This window comes from Abramis brama (genome assembly GCF_963993115.1).
Source record: "Abramis brama genome assembly, chromosome: 1".
Taxonomy (NCBI): domain Eukaryota; kingdom Metazoa; phylum Chordata; class Actinopteri; order Cypriniformes; family Leuciscidae; genus Abramis; species Abramis brama.
The window spans coordinates 54,369,015-54,389,754 of record NC_139963.1 but is presented as its reverse complement, the minus strand read 5'-3'; the positions used below and the strand labels follow the sequence as shown (position 1 = coordinate 54,389,754).

General features: G+C 38.1%; 1 protein-coding gene across 1 annotated transcript; it reads left to right on the top strand.

Annotated features, from left to right (window-relative positions):
* Positions 1–2,247: 2,247 nt before the first annotated feature.
* LOC311089290 (C-type lectin lectoxin-Thr1-like) lies at positions 2,248–9,714 on the top strand. Its single transcript, XM_084123863.1, has 5 exons — positions 2,248–2,384; positions 4,100–4,258; positions 4,421–4,542; positions 8,883–8,998; positions 9,238–9,714. The coding sequence occupies exons 1-5, from the start codon at positions 2,294–2,296 to the stop codon at positions 9,365–9,367; spliced, it is 618 nt and encodes a 205-aa protein (XP_083979989.1). The 5' UTR covers positions 2,248–2,293; the 3' UTR covers positions 9,368–9,714.
* The last annotated feature ends 11,026 nt before the right edge of the window (positions 9,715–20,740 follow it).

Below are 20,740 nucleotides of genomic sequence, written 5' to 3'. Positions count from 1 at the left end.
AAAACATGACCACTTGTATCAGCTCACTGCTTGATTTCATTGATCCAGCCTTGAAGCTCATCATCTGTTACTGCCAAATCTGTCTTCATTGCATGAAGGTTAAAGGACTCCACCTGAAGTTTTGCTTTTGTCTAATGAATAACAAAACACCAATAAGTGCATTTATTAAAACATAAAAAGTACTGACATGCATATATGATTAATGAACATGGAAAACAGCATAAACCAATTTTATAAGTAATAATTCACAGTTTTGACTTTGTAGTGTTTGTTCTATACCACTTAGCTACTTGTTTGCACTACAAACTGCGATAGGCATAATTAAACACTAAAAAATAGCTTTCATCTGTAAAAGAGAAGGGCAATTTAGACATATACCTTAAATAATCATCGGGACAGCACTTTCGCAAGGTTTTGCAGCACTTTTTGCAAATATGAAAATGATCTTGGACTTGCGTTAACACCTCTGGGCATGGATACAGGATCAGGCAAAAGTATGTAATGTATTTTGTGTGTAACTTTAACTTATATTTGGTAACTTTGTATTGTACTGTATGTTTGGAGCACACACTTACCTCTTTTGGTCGTGTATTTGCTGCATATAGCAGTTCTTGACAAGAAGCTGTTTACACAGCAAACTCCCCAGTGTTAAATTAACACTGCTCAGTGTTTATATAATCTATAAAGTGTTTTAACTAACACTGAAGCAGTGTTAAAGTTAATGAGATAATTCAGTGATTAATTGAGTGAACATTATTGAAGACACCTGATGTTAATAAGCAGAATCACTGAAGGAGATCTATTATGGTGATCAGTGTCTGCTTTAGTTGGGCTCTTGACCCTTACAATTTTAACTGTATATTTAGTTTGGCTGCTGTAAATGTGTTATGACTGCTTTTTTCAAAATGTGTGGGTGTGTGTGGTTTCACAGTGCTTCAGTTATTGAGGCCCTATGCATTTTTGAAAGAAACTGTGAACATCTGCTTCTGACAGAGAAAATGTGTGAAACACTGGGTAGAGTCTCAACAACTTTAATGGAAAACTTACCAGATAAGCTATTATATATGTGCTGCATCAAATAAGTGTGAGGAAGAAAAAAAGATAGTTTAATATGTGCTTATGCAAGCTTATGTTAACTCAGGACCAGTATGAGTATGAGGGAATGGCTGAACTATAATGACAGCCCATAGTCTAAAAGACGGCCAGAACGAGAGGGGTATAAAAGGCTTTGTGTGTGGTTTCTCAGGCCGCATTTCGGGTGAAGACTTATACACATTTATGTTATTTTTGCCTTTGGATTCCTTTTTGCCTTTGTATTATTCTGAATCTTTTTAAATAAAACGAAATCATATGGTGGTGATTCGTAAAACTTTTTAAACAAGTCTCAGAGTGATTTTTCCCTAGCAATATGTCATGATTATTATAGTGAAATATATTAATATTAGCAAACACCCAGTGCATCTGAATCCTAGATTGAGCTGGTTAGAGGCTTCGCCGAGGACACTGAATCAACATCTATCATCTTTAATCAACTGGTAAGGGCAATGTTTGATTATAACAGCAGATTGTGGGAATGTTTTAGAATGATTTAGGGGTTACAGCGGTATAAAAATACAACAATATAGTACGATTTAATCCATTCGTATGAATTAGTAAAAATTTGCCGTTACAGAGGTGTGTTAAATGCGATGGACAAATTGTATAATTTCGTATGATTTAGCCACTTGGCTAATTTGTGCGCATTAGTACGAGTTTGCTGTGAGATAGGGTTGGAGCAGCAAACATAAATTCTTTCATACAGTTCTTTATAAGAGAAATGAACTTGCGTGCTGAGAATGAGATTTTTTAAATGGCTCATGAATAGTTGAGAAAGTCAAGGTATGTTGTGAGTATTTAATTTTAAATTTTTTACAATGAAGTATATCCAGTATTATTTTACAATTGATCACTTTAATTTCTGTATTATTTCTTACCTGAATTCTACAGTTAGACCCACCTGAAAAAACATTTTTATTAGATTTCTCTCTTTATTATTGCATTTATTGGTTCTATAATTTGCAATTTGTTATTTTATTCTTATTTTCTTATTTTTGTACATTTAGGCCTGTTTTACGCTGTACAACTCTGTTTGGATGGTGTAAGATTGCTCTTGTTGCTTTTATGTTTGCGGTGTTTCTGTGTCTGAGCTAAAAACCCTTTCCTGTGTTATGTGCAGTGTAAAAACCATGTACTTTTCATTTAACCACAACTCCTCTGTGAAGACATCCTGCAAGACGTTCAGTTAGAGCACAACATGGAATCAGAGGCCTTCAGAAATATTAATAACACATCTGGACCTCAAACACAGAGTCACAGCGAGGATGAAGGAAAAGCTCAAAAGCAAAGTAAGCAGAAAGTTCAAATGGTGTTTGAAGAGATGAGAAATTTTACAATTTCATTAATTATGTGATAAATGTGTCTACAGTTTTGCATTTACATGAAATGTATTATCAGAATAATTTTCCTGTTGTCAAGTGTCAAGTCAGCTTTATTTATACAGCACTTTTTACAACACATATTGTTTCAAAGCAGCTTTCAGTTTGTTTCCAGAAGAAAACAGCGTCACAGTCCAGCTTAAATAAATACAGTGATGACTCATTTTAGTTGTAAAAAATATTTAGTTCATATGTATGTATGTATGTATGTGTGTATGTGTATGTGTATATATATATATATATATGCTCTGGAGAAAATCGTGATGTCATCGTCCAGCTCAGTTCAGTTCTCATATAATGGTGTCAATTCAGGCAGATCAACAATATTGTTGAATATTATATTAAATGTCCCCGACTAAGCAAGCCAAAAGACAAAGGCAAAAAATGCGACAGTGCTAAAGAACCAAAACTCCATCAGGGACAGATATGGAGAAAAAAAAAAAACCTTGAGAGAAACCAGGCTCCTTTAGCATATATTCTTGTTAGCATATTTTTAACAAATAGCAATTTCAGATGTTTGCTATATATATATATAAACTTAGACTTTAAAAAAGCCCTCTCATTTACATACAAAGGGTTGAGTATTTTTATTTAATAAGAATTAAATTAAATTAGTTATATATAGTTTTAAAGCAGATTTACAGAAAATGTTTGTGGGATGGAGATACCTTGAAGTTGTCTTTTATTGCTATTTTAACTGTGTTCTTACTGTTCTTATGAATTTTACCATACTTACGTGGGGTTTGCTGTTTCATATTTCCTGTTTTAGCTGAGTATGTGTGGCCCTAAAGAGAGCACATCATCTTGTCTATATAGTTGTTGGTCACATGAGGCAAGAGTTAATCTTAAAAATGGTATGCTCCAATTAGTAAGATGGAAAATGTGTGTATTTCAGGCAGCCGCCACTAGTGGAAGAGAGCACTAGAGGACAGATCTTGGCTTTAGAATTTATAATCAGAGTTAAGAGCCCAACTAATGGAAACACAAATCACTGTTATTGTGACTTCAAATGAAACACATTAGAGTTAAACCACTGTTTATTCTCAATAAAAATTTGTGTAGACGTCTGACAAAAAATAAAGTCTAAAGTTAGTAATAAGTGAAGCTGGTAATGCTGTTTGTGGAGTTGTTTAATCCTCCTCTGCTGAGATCTTCACAGATTTAATGTCTTCTTTTCTCTTCAGTTGATTTCATCTGAGACTGTGTCTGAAGTCAGTTGTAGTTCTTGTGTTTCTGCTCGTCTCTTTTTCTGTTCTCTTCTTTCCTTCAGTGATTCTTTTTGTTAACAGGCTTATTAAGGCTGAGATGACTCCATATTTAATTTACACAGACTTTGTGGCTCAGATAAGGTCCAGTTATGGTTTATTTCTTTGCTCTTGGCTGACATGTGACACTGCTATGGCCTGCTTGTGGCCCAGATCTGGCAAACAGGAGCGGTCTGCCCAAGTGCCATCATTCCACACTGCATGTGGGCCAGATCAGGGTCACATCAGAGGAGACACTGTCCAAGTAATGTCTTCAGAAATGTTCCGTTCAAGATCATACTGAACTGGCAGAAACAATGGGCTCATTAAGCAATGATTAAGAAGTGAATAGTTATTAACAGATATCTGTGTGTTTGGCAGGAGGAAGCAGATGTTTGGTGCTGATAACCGTGAGTCTCTGGCTTGTTTGTTTTGTTCTAATGATCATCATCATGCTGCAGCACTTCATGATCACAGCAGAGAGAGAAGAGATGAAGAATTACAAGAAGGCAGCTGGTCAAATTAGATACTGCATAAGTGGTAATTACACTGGATGTTGATAGCAAAGTTGCATCTTTGAGTGATCAACTAGAGAAGACAACTTTCAAACATGGTTAATACGAATCCATTTCAGTGTCAGTAGTGTCTTTTCCTAGTTTTCTTTATCCTTGCTGTTTTATAAAGTGTGTGTGTATCTTTTAGGAACTTTGATTGCTTTAGATGGGTTTTTCACCACCATGGGAAATAAGAACTGGTCTGACAGCAGACAGTTTTGCAGAGATAATGGTGGAGATCTGGTCATTATCAAGAGTGAAGAGAAGCAGGTGAGTTTGTAAGGGTGAGTGTCTGTTAATGAATGAGAGGAATCACACTTATTCCCCAGTCAACACATTGATCTCGCAGTGATCTCTCCATATGATCACAATATGAGTCACAGTGAGCTAAAAGTGTAACCTAACAGTGCACTCACTGTGTGCTCATATTATGGCCACAATATGAGCTCATCCCAGCTAGAAATGTTATTGGATGTGGACTCCGACACCGCTCTTTAGGGTTTACGTCTAAACATTTGTTTAACGTCAGACTCCAACATCATTAAACATCTCCACAAACAGTATTACCAGCTTCACTTATTACAAACCAGATTTACTTCTGTCATATGTGTACAAAGTCCTTATTGAGATTAACAGAGGTTTAGATGTTGATGATTTATAGTTTGGAAAATAATAGTTTGGACATAATATCACCATTATGGTGATCAGTGTTTGCTTTAGTTGGGCAGTTTGACTCTTGATGTTAGTTTTTCTCTGGCTGCTGGAACTTTTTGTTATGGCAAGAACAGTAAGAGAAAATGTGATCAGAATATGTCAGCTACTTGATAATGATGATGTAACTTTTCATTTTTTTTTCTTTTTAGATTAGACACAAATGAGGGTTTACCACTAAAAACAAATAACAAACTTTCTTTCCTTTTTTTTTTTTTTTTTTTTTTAATCTCATTAACTTTGACACTGCTTCAGAGTTACTTAAAACACTCTACATGTGGACTCATATAAACACTGAGCAGTGTTAATTGAACACTGGGGATTTTACTGTGTAGGTCACATGTGTCAAACTCCAGTCCTGGAGGGCCACTGTCCTGCAGAGTTTATCTCCAACCAGCTCCAAAAACACCTGCCTGGAAGTTTCTAGTAATCCTGAAGACCTTGATTAGCTGGATCAGGTGTGTTTAATTAGGGTTGAAGCTAAACTCTGCAGGGTTGTGGCCCTCCAGGAACTGAGTTTGACACCCCTGGTGTAGGTTGCTCTGCTTTAGAGTAGACCAGTGGTTCTCAACTCCAGTCCTCGGGACCCACTGCTCTGCACATTGTGTATGTCTCCCTTATTTAACACACCTGAATCAGATCATCAGCTCGTTAAGAGAGACTCCATGAACTGAACTGAGTGTGTCAGATAAGAGACATACAAAATGTGTAGAGCAGTGGGTCCCGAGGACTGGAGTTGAGAACCACTGGCGTAGACCATTCAGACTGACAGATGAACAAAACTCCTTAGAGGAATCCAATGAGAGGGCAAATTTACACCGAACAGAGTTCGATTGAACACAGCCAACCTTAGGCATGTATCCAAACCAGAGTTGTATAGTCCAGGGGTCAGAAAGTAGAAGTCCTGCCATAGTTTATTCCACCCATGAACTCAGTCAGCTGATTTCACTAATTAGTTCTCTCTCCTGTCTGAATTAGCAAATCCAGGTGATTGGAACAAAATTCTGAGCAGGACTTTTACTTTCTGAACCTGGACTTTACACCTCTGGAGAGAACAGAAAAAGAGACGAGCAGAAACACAAGAACTACAACTGACTTCAGCCACAGTCTTAGATGAAATCCACTGAAGAGAAAAGAACAGAGGTGTAAAGTAAATCTCTGAAGATCTCAGCAGAGGAGGATTAAACATCTCCACAAACAGCATTACCAGCTTCACTTATTACTAACCAGACTGACTTTATTTCTGTTAGAACTCCTTATTGAGATGTGTTTAATTTGAAGTTACCATAACAGTGATTAGCATTTCCATTAGTTGGGCTCTAAACTCTGATTATATCTTTTGTGTTTTCTGGCTGCTGTGACAGTGTGTTTGTTAAACACATTTGCAGCAGCAAAGAAAGCTCAGTTTAATTAGGGCAGGTGATGTTGGTTACCTGTTGATGGTTTTATAATCATCATGAAGTATCGTGCTCCACTGATGCTTTTCAAATCTAACAATTGTGTTCCATTAATATTTTCACTTCACAAATCCTGAGTTATTGCAGTATGTGATACAGAAGTAATATAGGAATCAGTTAAAAGAATTTTATAAACTTGAGTGCTAAAGCTAAATCTACTATGACAAACATCAATAATCAGCGTATTAATCTCAACAATGGTGACAATCAAAAGTACCTTGCTGCAATGCATGCTGGGTACCAGCATAGTACAAAACTCCCAGCACGCATTGCAACATGAATAAATTATGCAGCTGAATTGTCCTATTATTTTGTTTAATTTTAAATATTTGCTTTTATTTTTTGCTGTTGTTTTTGTAGTGACATTTAGTAGCTTTTTTGTAATGTTCAGAGTTGATCAGTTTATCTGAATATTTTTGATTGTCACCATTGTTGAGATTCATACGCTGATTGTTGATAAGTGTGTGTGTCACACAGAAGGTAAATTTTTTGTTCTCATGTTTGTTAAAATATTTTAACTGATAGGTATAATACTGCTTGATCTCATGCTGCAGCAACACAGGGCTTATGATATTGATATATTAATTGAGCAAAACAATTGTATTACACAAATTATATCAGTGATTCAGGCAATAACATCATGATTAAAAAGCCATCAACAGGTAACCAACATCACCTGCCCTGATTAAACTGAGCTTTCTTTGCTGCAAATGTGTTTAACAAACACACTGTCACAGCAGCCATAAAAGACAAGCAACATAATAAGAGTTAAGAGCCCAACTAATGGAAATGCTAATCACTGTTATGGTAACTTCAAATTACACACATCTCAATTAGGAGTTCTAACAGAAATAAAGTCAGTCTGGTTAGTAATAAGTGAAGCTGGTAATGCTGTTTGTGGAGTTGTTTAATCCTCCTCTGCTGAGATCTTCACAGATTTAATGTCTTCTTTTCTCTTCAGTGGATTTCATCTAAGACTGTGTCTGAAGTCAGTTGTAGTTCTTGTGTTTCTGCTCGTCTCTTTTTTCTGTTCTCTCCAGAGGTGTAAAGTCCAGGTTCAGAAAGTAAAAGTCAGGCTCAGAATTTTGTTCCAATCACCTGGATTTGCTAATTAGCAGTTTTTCAGCCAGGAGATAGAAATCAGCTGACAGAGTTCATGGGTGGAATAAACATATGGCAGGACTTCTACTTTCTGACCCCTGGACTATACAACTCTGATCCAAACTCACCAAAGCAGAGTTCTCAAACCGGTTCCACGGAGGGCCTAGTGTATGCAGGTTTTTGGTCTTTCCTTCAATTAGTGCCCAATTAAGACCTAGACTACCAGGTGAGGGGAGATCTTAACCAATTAGTGACCTACTCAATCAGTTTGGTTCAAGGTAAAAGAGAAAACCTGCATACACTAGGCCCTCCATGGAACCGGTTTGAGACCACTGCACCAAAGGCAACAAAGTGATGAAAAAGGAAAAGTCCTTCTAAAAAATAGAAAATACCAAAAACAAACATAGGTATTCCTCCCACATTCTAAAATAAGAAGGAAGACAATATTTAGATATATTCACATGTCGAGCTTAAAACCCAAAGTTTACCAACTAGGACTTTTTAATAACCAGTTCAAGGTAGCCATAAAAACCATGTGTTCTCTCTACCCCAACTGAACTATTTCTTCAGGCAAGTGCTCACCTTATATACAAACCCTGTGATCTAACGAGCGCCCTCTAGTGGATCGTAGCATTACTAGACATGGAATTGTTAACTCCATCCCTCTTTGGATATGGAAAACTGTGAGAGAAATTTCACTGTTACAATGATACAAATATTTTATTCTTGAGGTTTGTGTTTGTCTCACTGAAGGGGTCAACCTCTTTTAAGAGGTTCAGTTCTGTGTCTGCTGGAAAACTTCCCGCTAAAACTTTATAAGAATGTTAGGGGATAATGTTTCTATCAATGTTATCACTAAACATGTTTAAAATGTTTTTAGAGAGTGTTATCCTTGCTTTAGGAGAACATTCTGGAACCAAAAATAAAATTATCTACAGAAACCATTACAAGAACATAACAACATTGATGGAACAACAACATTTCTATCTGGGATGAGCTCATATTGTGGCCACAGAGAGTGCGCTGTGAGTTACACTTTTAGAGTTACACTTTTAGCTCACTGTGACTCACATTGATGACTTTTTGCCCACATGGTGAGATCACTGTTAGATTAAAGTGTTGACTGGGCAAGTAAAAGTCATAATGCTCTCAAAACATTCATAGAACAATAACATTTCTAGCTGGGATGAGCTCATTGAGATCATTGTATGAGCACACAGTGAGTGCGCTGTGAGTTACACTTTTAGCTCACTGTGAACTCAGAATGACAACGTTGTGACCACATGGTGAGATCAGTGTGAGAGCAAAGTGTTGACTGGTCATGTTTTTATTCACACACAGATGCTTGTATCTTCATTTGTCGTGGAGAGGATAGGTTTGTCTGTGTGGATTGGTTTGTCTGACACAGAGAGTGAGGGCAACATGACATGGCTGGATGGTTCAAAACTGAATAAAGGGTAAGTGCTGAAACATTCACAAAAAACACAGAGTATTTTTTTTTCAGTCTCATTTTAAAAAAGAGACGATCACAACCTTCAGAAAACAGCTGAATACACAATACTTCCAATATTAGAACACATCTCTTCATCTCTGTTCTTTTAGTCTTCTTTCTGTACTACTTTAGTTTATTCTTGAGTATTGTTGACTAATGAATTTGGGGTTGTGAATAACTGAAAATCTAATACATTTTATTCAGGTTTTGGAAGAAAGGTGAGCCAACTAACAGTGGTGGAAATGAGGACTGTGTTATAATGAATCCACAACTCGACCTGTTAAACTGGAATGATATCCCATGCTCAGAGCAGATGAAAGTTCTTTGTGAATAAAAGGGTTCGTCTTATCTTGTCATGCATTTACTTTTAATATTTTATGGCATAAAATTGCAAAATCATTAAGATTCCTGCCTTTTAAAACCCTGTAAGCTCATTTAATCATATATAAACTGCTTTCATGATGTCCGTTTCATTTTATAATTTACTGTATGTTCTTATATTATGGATATTGATATCACACACTTCTGATGTGTTCATGTTAATACCTTCTCATTCTGTTTGTTATCATGTATTTCGTTTGTTATCAAGTCATTGGTCTGAAGTGGAAATGGTGGACGAAGCTCACAAATCATGTACTTGATTAGATACCCAATAAAACATTACTTCAGTTTTTTTAATTTACTTAAGTAAAAGTACATTTAATTAGCCTGACGTCGTCGTACTCAGACTCTAGTCAGAATGTGAGTCTGAAACTGCTCCATTGGGCTGTGATTATGGGGCGTGTTTCAACCGAACCAGGAGAGAAAATGCCTCTGCACTCAATTGGATAGACCTACATCCAATCAGAGCGACTGAGTAAGTGACGTATGTTCTTCATTCATCTTTCCGATCGACAAATGTCTTGATCGTGGTTCTCTGTTCCTCTTTTAAAATGAATGTGCTGTCGATATCTTCTATAACAGATGCAATGGCAGAATCTATGATGTTTCATAAACAAAGAATAAACATAAACAAAGCCCGCCCTGACAATTTGATTGGTCCGAGCAGCTCTGGTTCGGGCATAGTTGCTCCACAACAGACCAAGTCCAGACTAAAGTTCCCGACCTAAAAATGTTGTTTAAGACTTAAAATTTAATCTTTTAATATAATTTCATTATTTAATATTATGTATCTGTATTATTATTCTTTATTAATATTCATAATCAGTTGTATTATCTTATTAAGTTTAAAATGCATGAGTTAGACTATAGATTGCATGGACACACGTGTTTAAGGAACATATTTTAGACCAGGGATGGGCAACTGCGGTCCTGGAGGGCCACTGTCCTGCAGAGTTTAGCTCCAACCCTGATAAACTCTCCTGTCTGTATCTTTCTAGTAATCCTGAAGACAGTGATTAGCTGCTTCAGGTGTGTTTGATGAGGGTCCCAGAAAGCAAGCAACCATCAAAATAATGTTAATGTGTCAATGTTAACTGTACTGAATCAACATCTCTTTCAAATCTCCAGCAATTAATGTTTTTTTTTTTTTTTTTTTTTTTCATCCATAAATCAATGGTGATGACATTGAGTCAGTGTTACAATGTGATGTTGGTTCAACACTGTTGGTTCTTGCACTCTCAGAAAATGAAACACAACCATTACAAACGACTTAAAGCCACACAGCCTGAAATCAACTGCAAATAAAAAAAGACAATACATCTCTCAAGATCTAAGCAGAAGTTTTTTTATTATTATTATTATTATTTATTTATTTATTTTTTAACAGAGGTGTAGTAGCTGATGTTTTAAAATGTTTGGTCACCATTGTTGTGATCAGTGTTTGCTTTAGTTGGACAGTTTGACTCTTGGCTTTTATGCGTGTTTCTGGTCTTTGCAGCAGTTTTTACCAAAACATAATTTGTTGCAAGAAACAAGAATAATTAGCATTTTCAGCATAATTAGAACCAGAATAGTTTACTAATTTTCCACCTCAATAAAAGTGGATATAGTTTTCTTGCAACAGATCATGTTCAGAATTTTGATTTTTAAATACATATAATAGTAGGAATTATTTTTAGTCTTTAGACACACAGACATCAAGAATCAGCATACGAATCTCAGCAATGGTGACATGCATGACAATGCATGCTGGTTTTATATTATGGTGGCTCCCAACATGCATTGCAGCATATCACCATTGTTGAGATCCATATGCTGATTCTTGATGTGTATCTAAATATATTTTTCTTTTAATGTATTTTAAAAATCAAAATTCAGATTCTCTGATCTGTGGCAAGTAAGTATTGTTTGTGAATCAGTAGCGGAACTAGAGTTTTATACATGGGGTGGCCAGGGGGTGGCCACTGCTACTTTCGGGGGTACACAGTACACACACACACACACAGTGGAAAAGCTTATGGAAGGAATTGGGTCACTCTGTTTGTGTCTATAAGTGTTGAACATCCAAAATATTTGCAGAAAACAAAGCTTAAGCACCAAGGAGATAAGATACCGTAGCATGTGTCTGTTATGTACTGCTGCGTTTATTTACAAAAAAACTTTAACAGTTTTTTTAATTGTACTTGAAAAATGTAAACAATTGTATTGCCCATCAATATAAAATCTTATCCTAGGAAGATTTAATACAACATAATTCTTTCTTTATAATAATTTATAATTATTCTTTCTAAATATAATTTTTTTTTGTGTTCATTTTTGGGTGAACTATCCTTTTAATCTGGCAAAATCATCTCAACTTAAATTCCTGAATTGGGTATGTGATTGACTGCCTGTGTCTGGTAGATGCTCTGACCTGTTGCTGGTCCTGAAGTCTGACCACACTGACTCTGACTAGCCAGTGGTGATGCAAGGGCTGGGGTCTGTTTGCACCTGATCTGCCTGTTAGTCATTTTAAGCCAAAATGGGGGTCAACCTTGAACAAATTGCAACAGAAGCAAACTCAACAGAAGCAAGAGATTGGGTTTGGGACTGGGTCTGTGGGACTGTTTCTGGGGGACGAGTCTGAGGGAAGAACAGGAGACAATGGTAAGGAGAATGCAAAGGACAAAAGGTAAAATAAAAAGTGAATCCCCAGAAACAGTTTTCGAAACTTTCCCCTAATGGGATTCTTCTAGACTTTTTTTCCTTACTCAGGACATATTGAGGATACAAAATTATTTGAGTTTGCTTCTGTTGCAATTTGTTCAACCTTTTTTCATAAAATGACTGGACTATGTTTGTGCTTATTTAAAAAGTACTCTGATATCTCTCCCTTTCTTTTCATGTTTAATTGACCCTGTTCAAAAATATGACAAATTTAAAATATGATTCCAATCATATTTATATTCTAATCATCATCCAATTACCAACATTTTTATCTTAACTTAACACTTTCTCGCAGTAGCCTATAAAAAAAAAGGTGTTTTTGGTAATTTTCACAATTTCATGGCACCCCAGAATATTTTGTTGTATGAATATCTGAACATACCAAAAGAATGAACAGACAAAAAATTGTTTTATTCTAGCTTTGTGCGTCTTTTTTTATCAACACTTGAATGTTGGCAAGTTTCATAAAAAGCAACATGAGCAAAAAGCTGAGAAAATCGCATTTTTATCAAAGACTACATCTAGATCAGATTCATAATGATGATCAAAACACAGTAGATCGAGTCCATCAACACCCTACACCCATAAAGCTTCATAATCCTATAGTGATCGCATTATATCACTTGTTTCTGCTCTTCTTTGCCTGCGTTTTGATCTCCTATCCTCACATTAGCTAGAACATTTGTAGACTGTAACGTACACACGGCAAGGTACTGCATATGCGTGTATTAGGCCTAATGTAGGCTATTCGGAGCAAACCACCCTGATGCTAAACCTTAAAAACTTACTTCAAATATGATGTTTTCTTATTCGGTGAAGTTCGGTATCTTGCAACCATCTCTCGTCCTCTGCTCGTCCGTTTGAAAACTGCGCGCGCGCCACGCTGCCGGCGAATGTAATTTTTTTTTTTTTTTTTAAATCAGCATCAGCAACTGCCAGTAGCAAATAAAATTTTGGGGTGGCACCCGGGGTGGCCAATCGCATGTCAGGGGTGTCCAGTGCCACCCCGGACCCCCCTCTGGCTCCGCCACTGTTGTGAATGTAACTTTTTAAAAACAAATTACCACTTTTGGTTAGTGTTAAATTAGTGAATTATGATGCTAAAAACTATTTCAACTGATTATCTTTGTTTCTGGCTTTCTTTGCAAAAAAATATATGTATTTCAGTGCACACTGTTGCAAAGATCACACACTCACATAAAAGCCAAGAGTCAAACTGTCCAACTAAAGGAAACACTGATCACCATAATGGTGACCAAACATTTTCAATAAAACATCAACATCTAAACCTCTGTTAGTTGTCAAAAAGACCTTCTGTTGAGATCTTGAGAGATTTGTTGTCTTATTTCCAGTTGATTTCAGGCTGTGTGGCTTTAAGTGTTGTGTTTCATTTTCTGAGAGTGCAAACATGATGTTGAACCAACATCATATTGTAACAATGATTCAGTGCCATTACCATTGATTTTTGGATGAAATCTTAAATAAAAAAATCTGCATTAATTGTAGGAGCAAAAGTGATGTTGAGTCAAATTTACACATTAACATCTATCTATCTATCTGGGACCCTAATCAAACACACCTGAACCAGCTAATCAAGTATTACATTTTTAACATCTTGGAACATCATCAGAGAATGCCCTTTTAATTGGTCGTTTCAGTCATTGTGAGTCACGTATCGTAGCAACGATGACGACAAGTGACAACAGCGGGAAATGTAAAAATGACTACCTCCGAGCAGCCGGCGAAAAAAAAAGAGCACAAAAATATAATTGAATGGAAAAATGACTACCCGTGGCTGGAATGCGTGAGGGAAAACTGTTGTGTTTATTTTTCTTCAAATGCAGTCTTAGCCGATGAGTTTTGAATGTTATATGTTGCATTTGTTTAAGTTAAAAATAAAACGTATTATAAACTAAACAAATCCATGGCAGTGGCGGCTGCTGGTCTTTCAAAGAGGGGAAGCTCATTTTCGGCCTACATCATACAAATTATTCATTTATTTATACGTAAATTCTACATTCCTTTTCAAGAAAATGCTCTGTGAAAAATGTATGTAATAATATAATAAAGGTATAAATAATAATATAATAAAGTATAATAATAATGCAAATAATAATAAGATATTTTTTTATTATTTTAATAATTATTTTTGATAATATAAATAATATAAAAATATATAATAAGCAATAATATAATAAAGGTATAATTGTGTGAAATGTATTATAAAAATTGGTTAGCAATTTCGACAAGCAAATACCAAGAAATAGGTTGCAGCAGTTTATTGTCTTTGAAAAATCCGCGATGGGACTGAGCTCGAACAGCTTCAAAATCAGCGACTTTTTATTGTATGAAATCGCTGTCAATCAAAAGGAGACCCAGCCTTTCGACAGACCCTCCAATCATCACGCGGAAGCCCGGAGTCCAGGCCAGCCCACTTCCCCGTTCACCCCCAGAGAAGCTGAGCTTCCATGGGCGGGACATAATTGCAGCATTTATCCAATGACCATCTAGTTTCGAAGCGCTGAAAAAAACTGTTCGAAACAGCCCCATTGAAGTCAATGGAAGCTGGGCTTCAACAGGGAAATGCACTGTGACGCTACAGGAATGAATGAGAAGGAAATCGAGTCAGCCGACCTGCTATATGTAACTGATTCTGAACGAGCTTGTCTTTGAGTTCAGTTCATAATTTCTCTTTCCACAACAAATGTGCTTTATAAATAATGTGTAAGTGGCTCAAAGTCAGTAGTTCTTGTGTTTCTCTTTTTTCTGTTCTTGTTTCTCTTTCCTTCAGTGATTCTGCTTATTAACATCAGGTATCTTCAATAATGCTCAATCATCACTTAATTAATCACTTAATTATCTCATTAACTTCAACACTGCTTCAGTGTTGTCAACTCATCTGCCGATCTGCCCTCACACTTATAGGGCCCTATGAAGGGCAGATGCTGACAAGTAATAAAAGAAGAACCAGTTATTTTCCCCATTTTCGTGCATGGTGTTGCATCTGTTCCTGCAAAAGAATATATATATATATATATATATATATATATATATATATATATATATATATATATTGTTAGGAGTTTGTGTGTTATTTTGCCCTCTGGTGTCCCTTCTGGGTATTTTGCTTGCTTTTCAGATGGGTGTTCCTCCAGATAATTCACCGGACGCGGCGATTGGTTCGTCTCCACAACCAACCAGAATAAAAGGACCACCCCAAACACCTTCCAGAGGCCCTTTGTGCCACCGCGTGCTTGCGTCGCTGCCTTTTAATTCGCTCTTCGTGGGATCGAGTATCTTGCCAGAGAGAAAGAGTTTGTTTAATGCTATGTCCTGCTATTGATATGAATCTGTATTGTCTAAATTACCTTATGTAAATATTGGGTGATTTGTACTGTCAACGTATTAAGGGCTGTAGGAGGTTTGACGCCATTTCTTTTGATGTACATATTTTGCACTCTGTTTTTTATTTAGGGAGTTAGGGAAGGATTGTGTATTTCATTTTCTTTTCTTTTGGTTTAGGAATTTAGTTTATCTAACACGAAGGGGGGTTTTGTTTATTATTTTGGCCTTGTCATCCTCTGAAGTTGGAATTTGTTTCCTTTTGCCCGTAAATAAAAGTAAATACGTTTTTCCTAATCTCTCTGGTAGTGAGACTCATTTCACTTTTTTTTCTAGTTACGACACAGACCCCTAGACGGTCGTAACAAATGGGGGCTCGTCCTATTTTTTAAGGGAAGAGAAAACTAATGAAATTGGCTTTGTATGTTTGCGTTTTTCTAGTGGTTTTCATTTTGAGGAGGGAATTGGAAATGACTTCTAAATTCGAATTAGATCACTTTGCCATTCAGCCATCAGTACAGCAACTAGATATTGGTCGCAAAGATGATTTGCTGGCTATTGCGGATTTGTATCAGATTCAGGTTATTCGTGGTGCAAGGAAAGCAGAAATAAAAGGAGTGATTCACAAGCATTTGATCGAGCAGGGGGTTTTATCTCAGGAACGTGAAGCAGGTGTTGCATTTGACATGTCGGCTTCCGGGGGCGAGGGGGCGGAGGAACCCAAACCCACGGAGCTGATTAGCATAGATCCTGCTAATTTTCCGTCTCCTAGAGATCCTTTGCTGGCAATCAGATTGAAAGAGCTGGAGATAGAGCTGAGTAGACAACAGTATCAGAATCAGCTGTTGCAGGTGCGGGCAGTTGAAATTGAGACCCAGCGAGCAATCAGGCTCAAGGAGCTAGATCTGGATCTAAAAGCCCAACAACAACCAGCTCACTTCCCCGCTGATGGGGCGCCCAGCGTGAATGTGCCAGTTTCAGCTCCTGTAGATGCTTCCATTCCGAGTACCGTTCCTGCACCACAATCGCCTTTTCAAGTAAGTGAATTTGATATTAGTAGACAAATTGCTTTAGTCCCGTTGTTCCGTGAGAGCGAGGTTGATACATATTTTAATGTATTTGAGCGTATCGCAGCTACGTTGAAATGGCCGCGTACTGTCTGGCCACTTTTGTTACAATGTAAATTGGTTGGAAAAGCGCAAGAAGTCTGTTCTGCTTTAACGCTCGAACAGAGTCTAAATTATGATGAGATGAAGAATGCTGTCTTACGCGCTTATGAGTTGGTGCCCGAAGCCTACCGGCAGAGATTTCGTCATCAAGTGAAAACCACTAGTCAAACGTTTGTAGAATTCGCACGTGATAAAGCAAATTTATTTGAGAAGTGGTGCGCAGCGAGCAAAGTTACTACGTTTGAGCAGTTAAAAGAATTGATGCTGTTGGAAGAATTTAAGAATTGTCTTCCTGAGAAAATCGTGATTTACCTAAATGAGCAGAAAGTTTCTTTTCTTTCCGAAGCAGCGGTGTTTGCGGATGAGTTTGTGCTGACTCATAGAGTCGTGTATTCGTCTCCCACGAGACGAAATGTTTCCGATCGTGTTCGTAACGTTAGTCCTAAAGATACCACAGCTGTATCAAAGAAGGCGTTAGGGGCTGTTAATGATGAAATTCGTGAGTGTTTTTACTGTCATGAAGTGGGACATCTCATCGCTGTCTGTCCCTCTCTCAAGCGTAAAGCGGGCAGGAAAACATACGCGCCGAAGGGCGTTGCTTTGGTTGAACGTTCTCTAGTTACTATTGGGTCAGCAGATACTGACGCAGGGTTTGAGCCGTTTATTGTTGACGGTGTTGTGTCACTTACGGAAGACTCGGAAATGAGAAATGTTCATATCCTTCGTGATACTGGTGCGAGCCAATCCTTAATCTTAGAAAGTGTGTTACCGTTTTCAGAGCAGTCAAGCTGCGGTTCGAGTGTATTGCTGCAAGGTCTTGGTTTGTCAGTTGTTAGAGTTCCTCTGCACCATGTACATATGCGCTCTGGTATTGTGTCTGGGAAAGTTAAACTGGCTGTGCGTGCAGAGTTACCAGTTAAAGGTGTATCGCTCATATTAGGAAATGACTTGGCGGGTGACAAAGTTTTCTGTTTACCAGAAGTGGTAGATGTTCCGGTTGCGTACGATGATTATGATGATTTGCAGGAAGAATTTCCGAATGTGTTTAGCACGTGTGTAGTAACCCGAGCACAGGCTCAAAAGTGTAAAGACACTGTTGACCTGTCGGAAACCTTTTTGAGTCAGGGTAATTCCGAGGAATCTGATGTAGTAGAGCTGGAAATGTACGCAATTCCTAAAGTTGATTTACCGTGTGAGCGGTCTACGTTAATTGAGGCACAATGTACCGATCAAACTCTTTCTCACTGTTTTGCAGCAGCTGTCGAGCAGTCCGTTTTGCCAGAACACCCCGTTGCCTATTTTGTTGAAGAAGGCGTGCTGATGCGAAAGTGGTCACCAAATCGTGTCAGAGATGACTGGGGCACTGTTTTTCAGGTGGTGATTCCAGGAACTTTTAGAGAACAGGTGTTGAGTGTGGCACATGACCATGAACTGTCCGGCCACCTAGGTATTCGAAAGACCTATGATTATCTATTGAAGTATTTCTTTTGGCCATCAATGAAATCGGACGTGGCAAAATTCTGTAAATCGTGCCATGCCTGTCAAATGGCTGGCAAGCCCAACCAGGTGATTCCCCCAGCCCCATTGAAACCGATACCAGTGATTGGTGAACCGTTTGAGCGGATTATAATCGACTGTGTTGGGCCATTGCCTAAAACAAAATCCGGAAATTTGTATCTGTTAACTTTAATGTGTGCATCGACTAGATATCCTGAGGCGATTCCTCTCCGTTCACTTAAAGCTCATGCAGTTGTTAAGGCAATTATTAAATTCTTTACGACTTTTGGGGTACCTAAATGTATTCAGTCGGACCAAGGAACCAACTTCATGTCTAAAGTGTTTGCTAAGGCAATAAAAAAGTTGAACATCAGGCATCAGGTATCTAGTGCATTTCATCCACAGTCGCAAGGTGCTCTTGAAAGGTTTCACCAAACACTTAAGTCTATGCTCCGAACCTTTTGCGTTGAACAACCAAAGGAATGGGATGAGGAAATTCCCCTTTTGTTGTTTGCCATTCGAACTACAACTCAAGCGTCGCTCGGATTTAGTCCGTCAGAGCTGATCTTTGGACACACGGTGCGTGGTCCTTTGAAAATTTTGCAGGAGCAGTTTTTGTCTCCTACTCTCCAAGCCCCCGTGAAAAATGTCCCAGAATATGTCAGTTCTTTTCGCGAAAGGCTACACGAGATGTGGAAGCTGGCAAAACGATCGCTTGACTCGGCACAAGACCACATGAAGTGTCGTTATGATCAAAAAGCTGTCCAACGTTCATTTTGTGTCGGAGATAAAGTTTTAGTCTTACTACCTGTGCCTGGTGCAGTACTGAGAGCTAAATTCACGGGTCCCTATGAAATTAGCGAAAAATTGAGTGATACTAACTATGTTGTTTCCACTCCTGAGCGTAGGAAGAAGTCACGGGTTTGTCATGTCAATATGCTTAAAACATATGTGACCCGGCATGATTCTGTGAAGAAGTCTCCTGTTGTCACTGTTGCACCAGCAGTGGAGTCCCTTGCAGAATACTCTCCAGAAAGTGATGATTTGATGATGAGTAGCGCCGCTTTCACTACTGCCCGTTTGTCTAACTCAGAAACCTTGTCGAATCTTTCTTCTAAGTTATCTCACTTATCAGTTTCTAATCAAGCTGATATTAGAACCTTGATTCAGAGTTATCAAACCTTGTTCGGTGATTTTCCTTCGATGACACAAGTGTTAACGCATGACATTGATGTTAGTTCACATGCGCCTATTAAACAAAATGCTTATCGGGTAAATCCAGTTAAGAGGGAACTTATGAGACAAGAAACACTGTATTTACTTGAACATAGTTTAGCTGTCCCAAGTTCCAGTCCTTGGTGTTCTCCATGTCTTATAGTGCCCAAATCAGACGGGTTGTCACGTTTTTGTACCGATTACAGGAAGGTAAATTCAGTGACAAAAGCTGATTCTTTCCCCATGCCACGCATGGAGGATTGTGTTGACCGTGTCGGGAACGCAAAGTTTGTGACGAAATTAGACTTGCTAAAAGGATATTGGCAAGTGCCCCTTTCGGCTCGTGCGTCTGAGATTTCGGCGTTCGCCACCCCTGATGTGTTCTTACAATATCGGGTAATGCCTTTCGGACTTCGAAACTCGGGTGCCACTTTTCAACGGCTTATGTCTGTCGTGTTGTCCAACATGTCTAATTGTGAGGCTTATTTAGACGATGTTGTGTGTTATGGAGATACATGGGAAGATCATCTGAAAACCTTGCGTGGAGTCTTTGAGCGACTTAAAGCTGCTAATCTCACTCTGAACTTAGCCAAGTGTGAATTTGGGTGTGCTACCGTCACCTATTTAGGGAAAGAGGTTGGAAGTGGTAAAGTTCATCCTTTGAATTCGAAGGTGGAAGCAATCCTTCATTTCCCGGTTCCTGAGAACAAAAGAGAGCTGCGACGATTTCTAGGAATGATCGGGTATTACCGCTGTTTCTGTAGGAATTTCTCCATAGTCGCGGGTCCCCTAACAGGACTACTCCGGAAAGCAGTCTCATTTAAATGGTCTGCTGAATGTGAAGCTGCATTTAACGCTCTGAAAATGTTGCTGTGTACAAACCCTGTGCTTATTGCCCCTGACTTTGAAAAACCATTTTTGTTGGAAGTTGACGCTAGTGGTAGTGGTGCTGGTGCCGTATTATTACAGGTTGGGAATGATGGTCTAAATCATCCTATTAGTTTTTTTTCAAAGAAGTTCCTGAGACATCAGCTAAGCTATAGTACCATTGAAAAGGAGGCCCTTGCTTTAATTTTTGCTTTGCAACACTTTGAAGTGTACATCGGTTCCACTGTACAACCAGTGAACGTTTACACTGACCATAACCCATTAATATTTCTCCAACGCATGTCCAATGCCAACCATCGTCTCATGCGCTGGTCGTTAATTTGTCAAGGTTACAGTTTGAACATTTGTCATAAAAAGGGTACCGACAATGTGGTAGCTGATTCTCTATCCCGTGTTAATTAGTAGTTAAAACATGTTTTATTTTATGGATGGGGGTGTTAGGAGTTTGTGTGTTATTTTGCCCTCTGGTGTCCCTTCTGGGTATTTTGCTTGCTTTTCAGATGGGTGTT

Coding starts and splice junctions, on each gene's coding strand:
- LOC311089290 (XM_084123863.1), top strand. CDS start 2,294: ATGGAATCAGAGGCCTTCAGAAATATTAATAACACATCTGGACCTCAA. Junction 4,259..4,420: donor AATTAGATACTGCATAAGTG/GTAATTACACTG, acceptor TGTATCTTTTAG/GAACTTTGATTGCTTTAGAT. Junction 4,543..8,882: donor TCAAGAGTGAAGAGAAGCAG/GTGAGTTTGTAA, acceptor ATTCACACACAG/ATGCTTGTATCTTCATTTGT.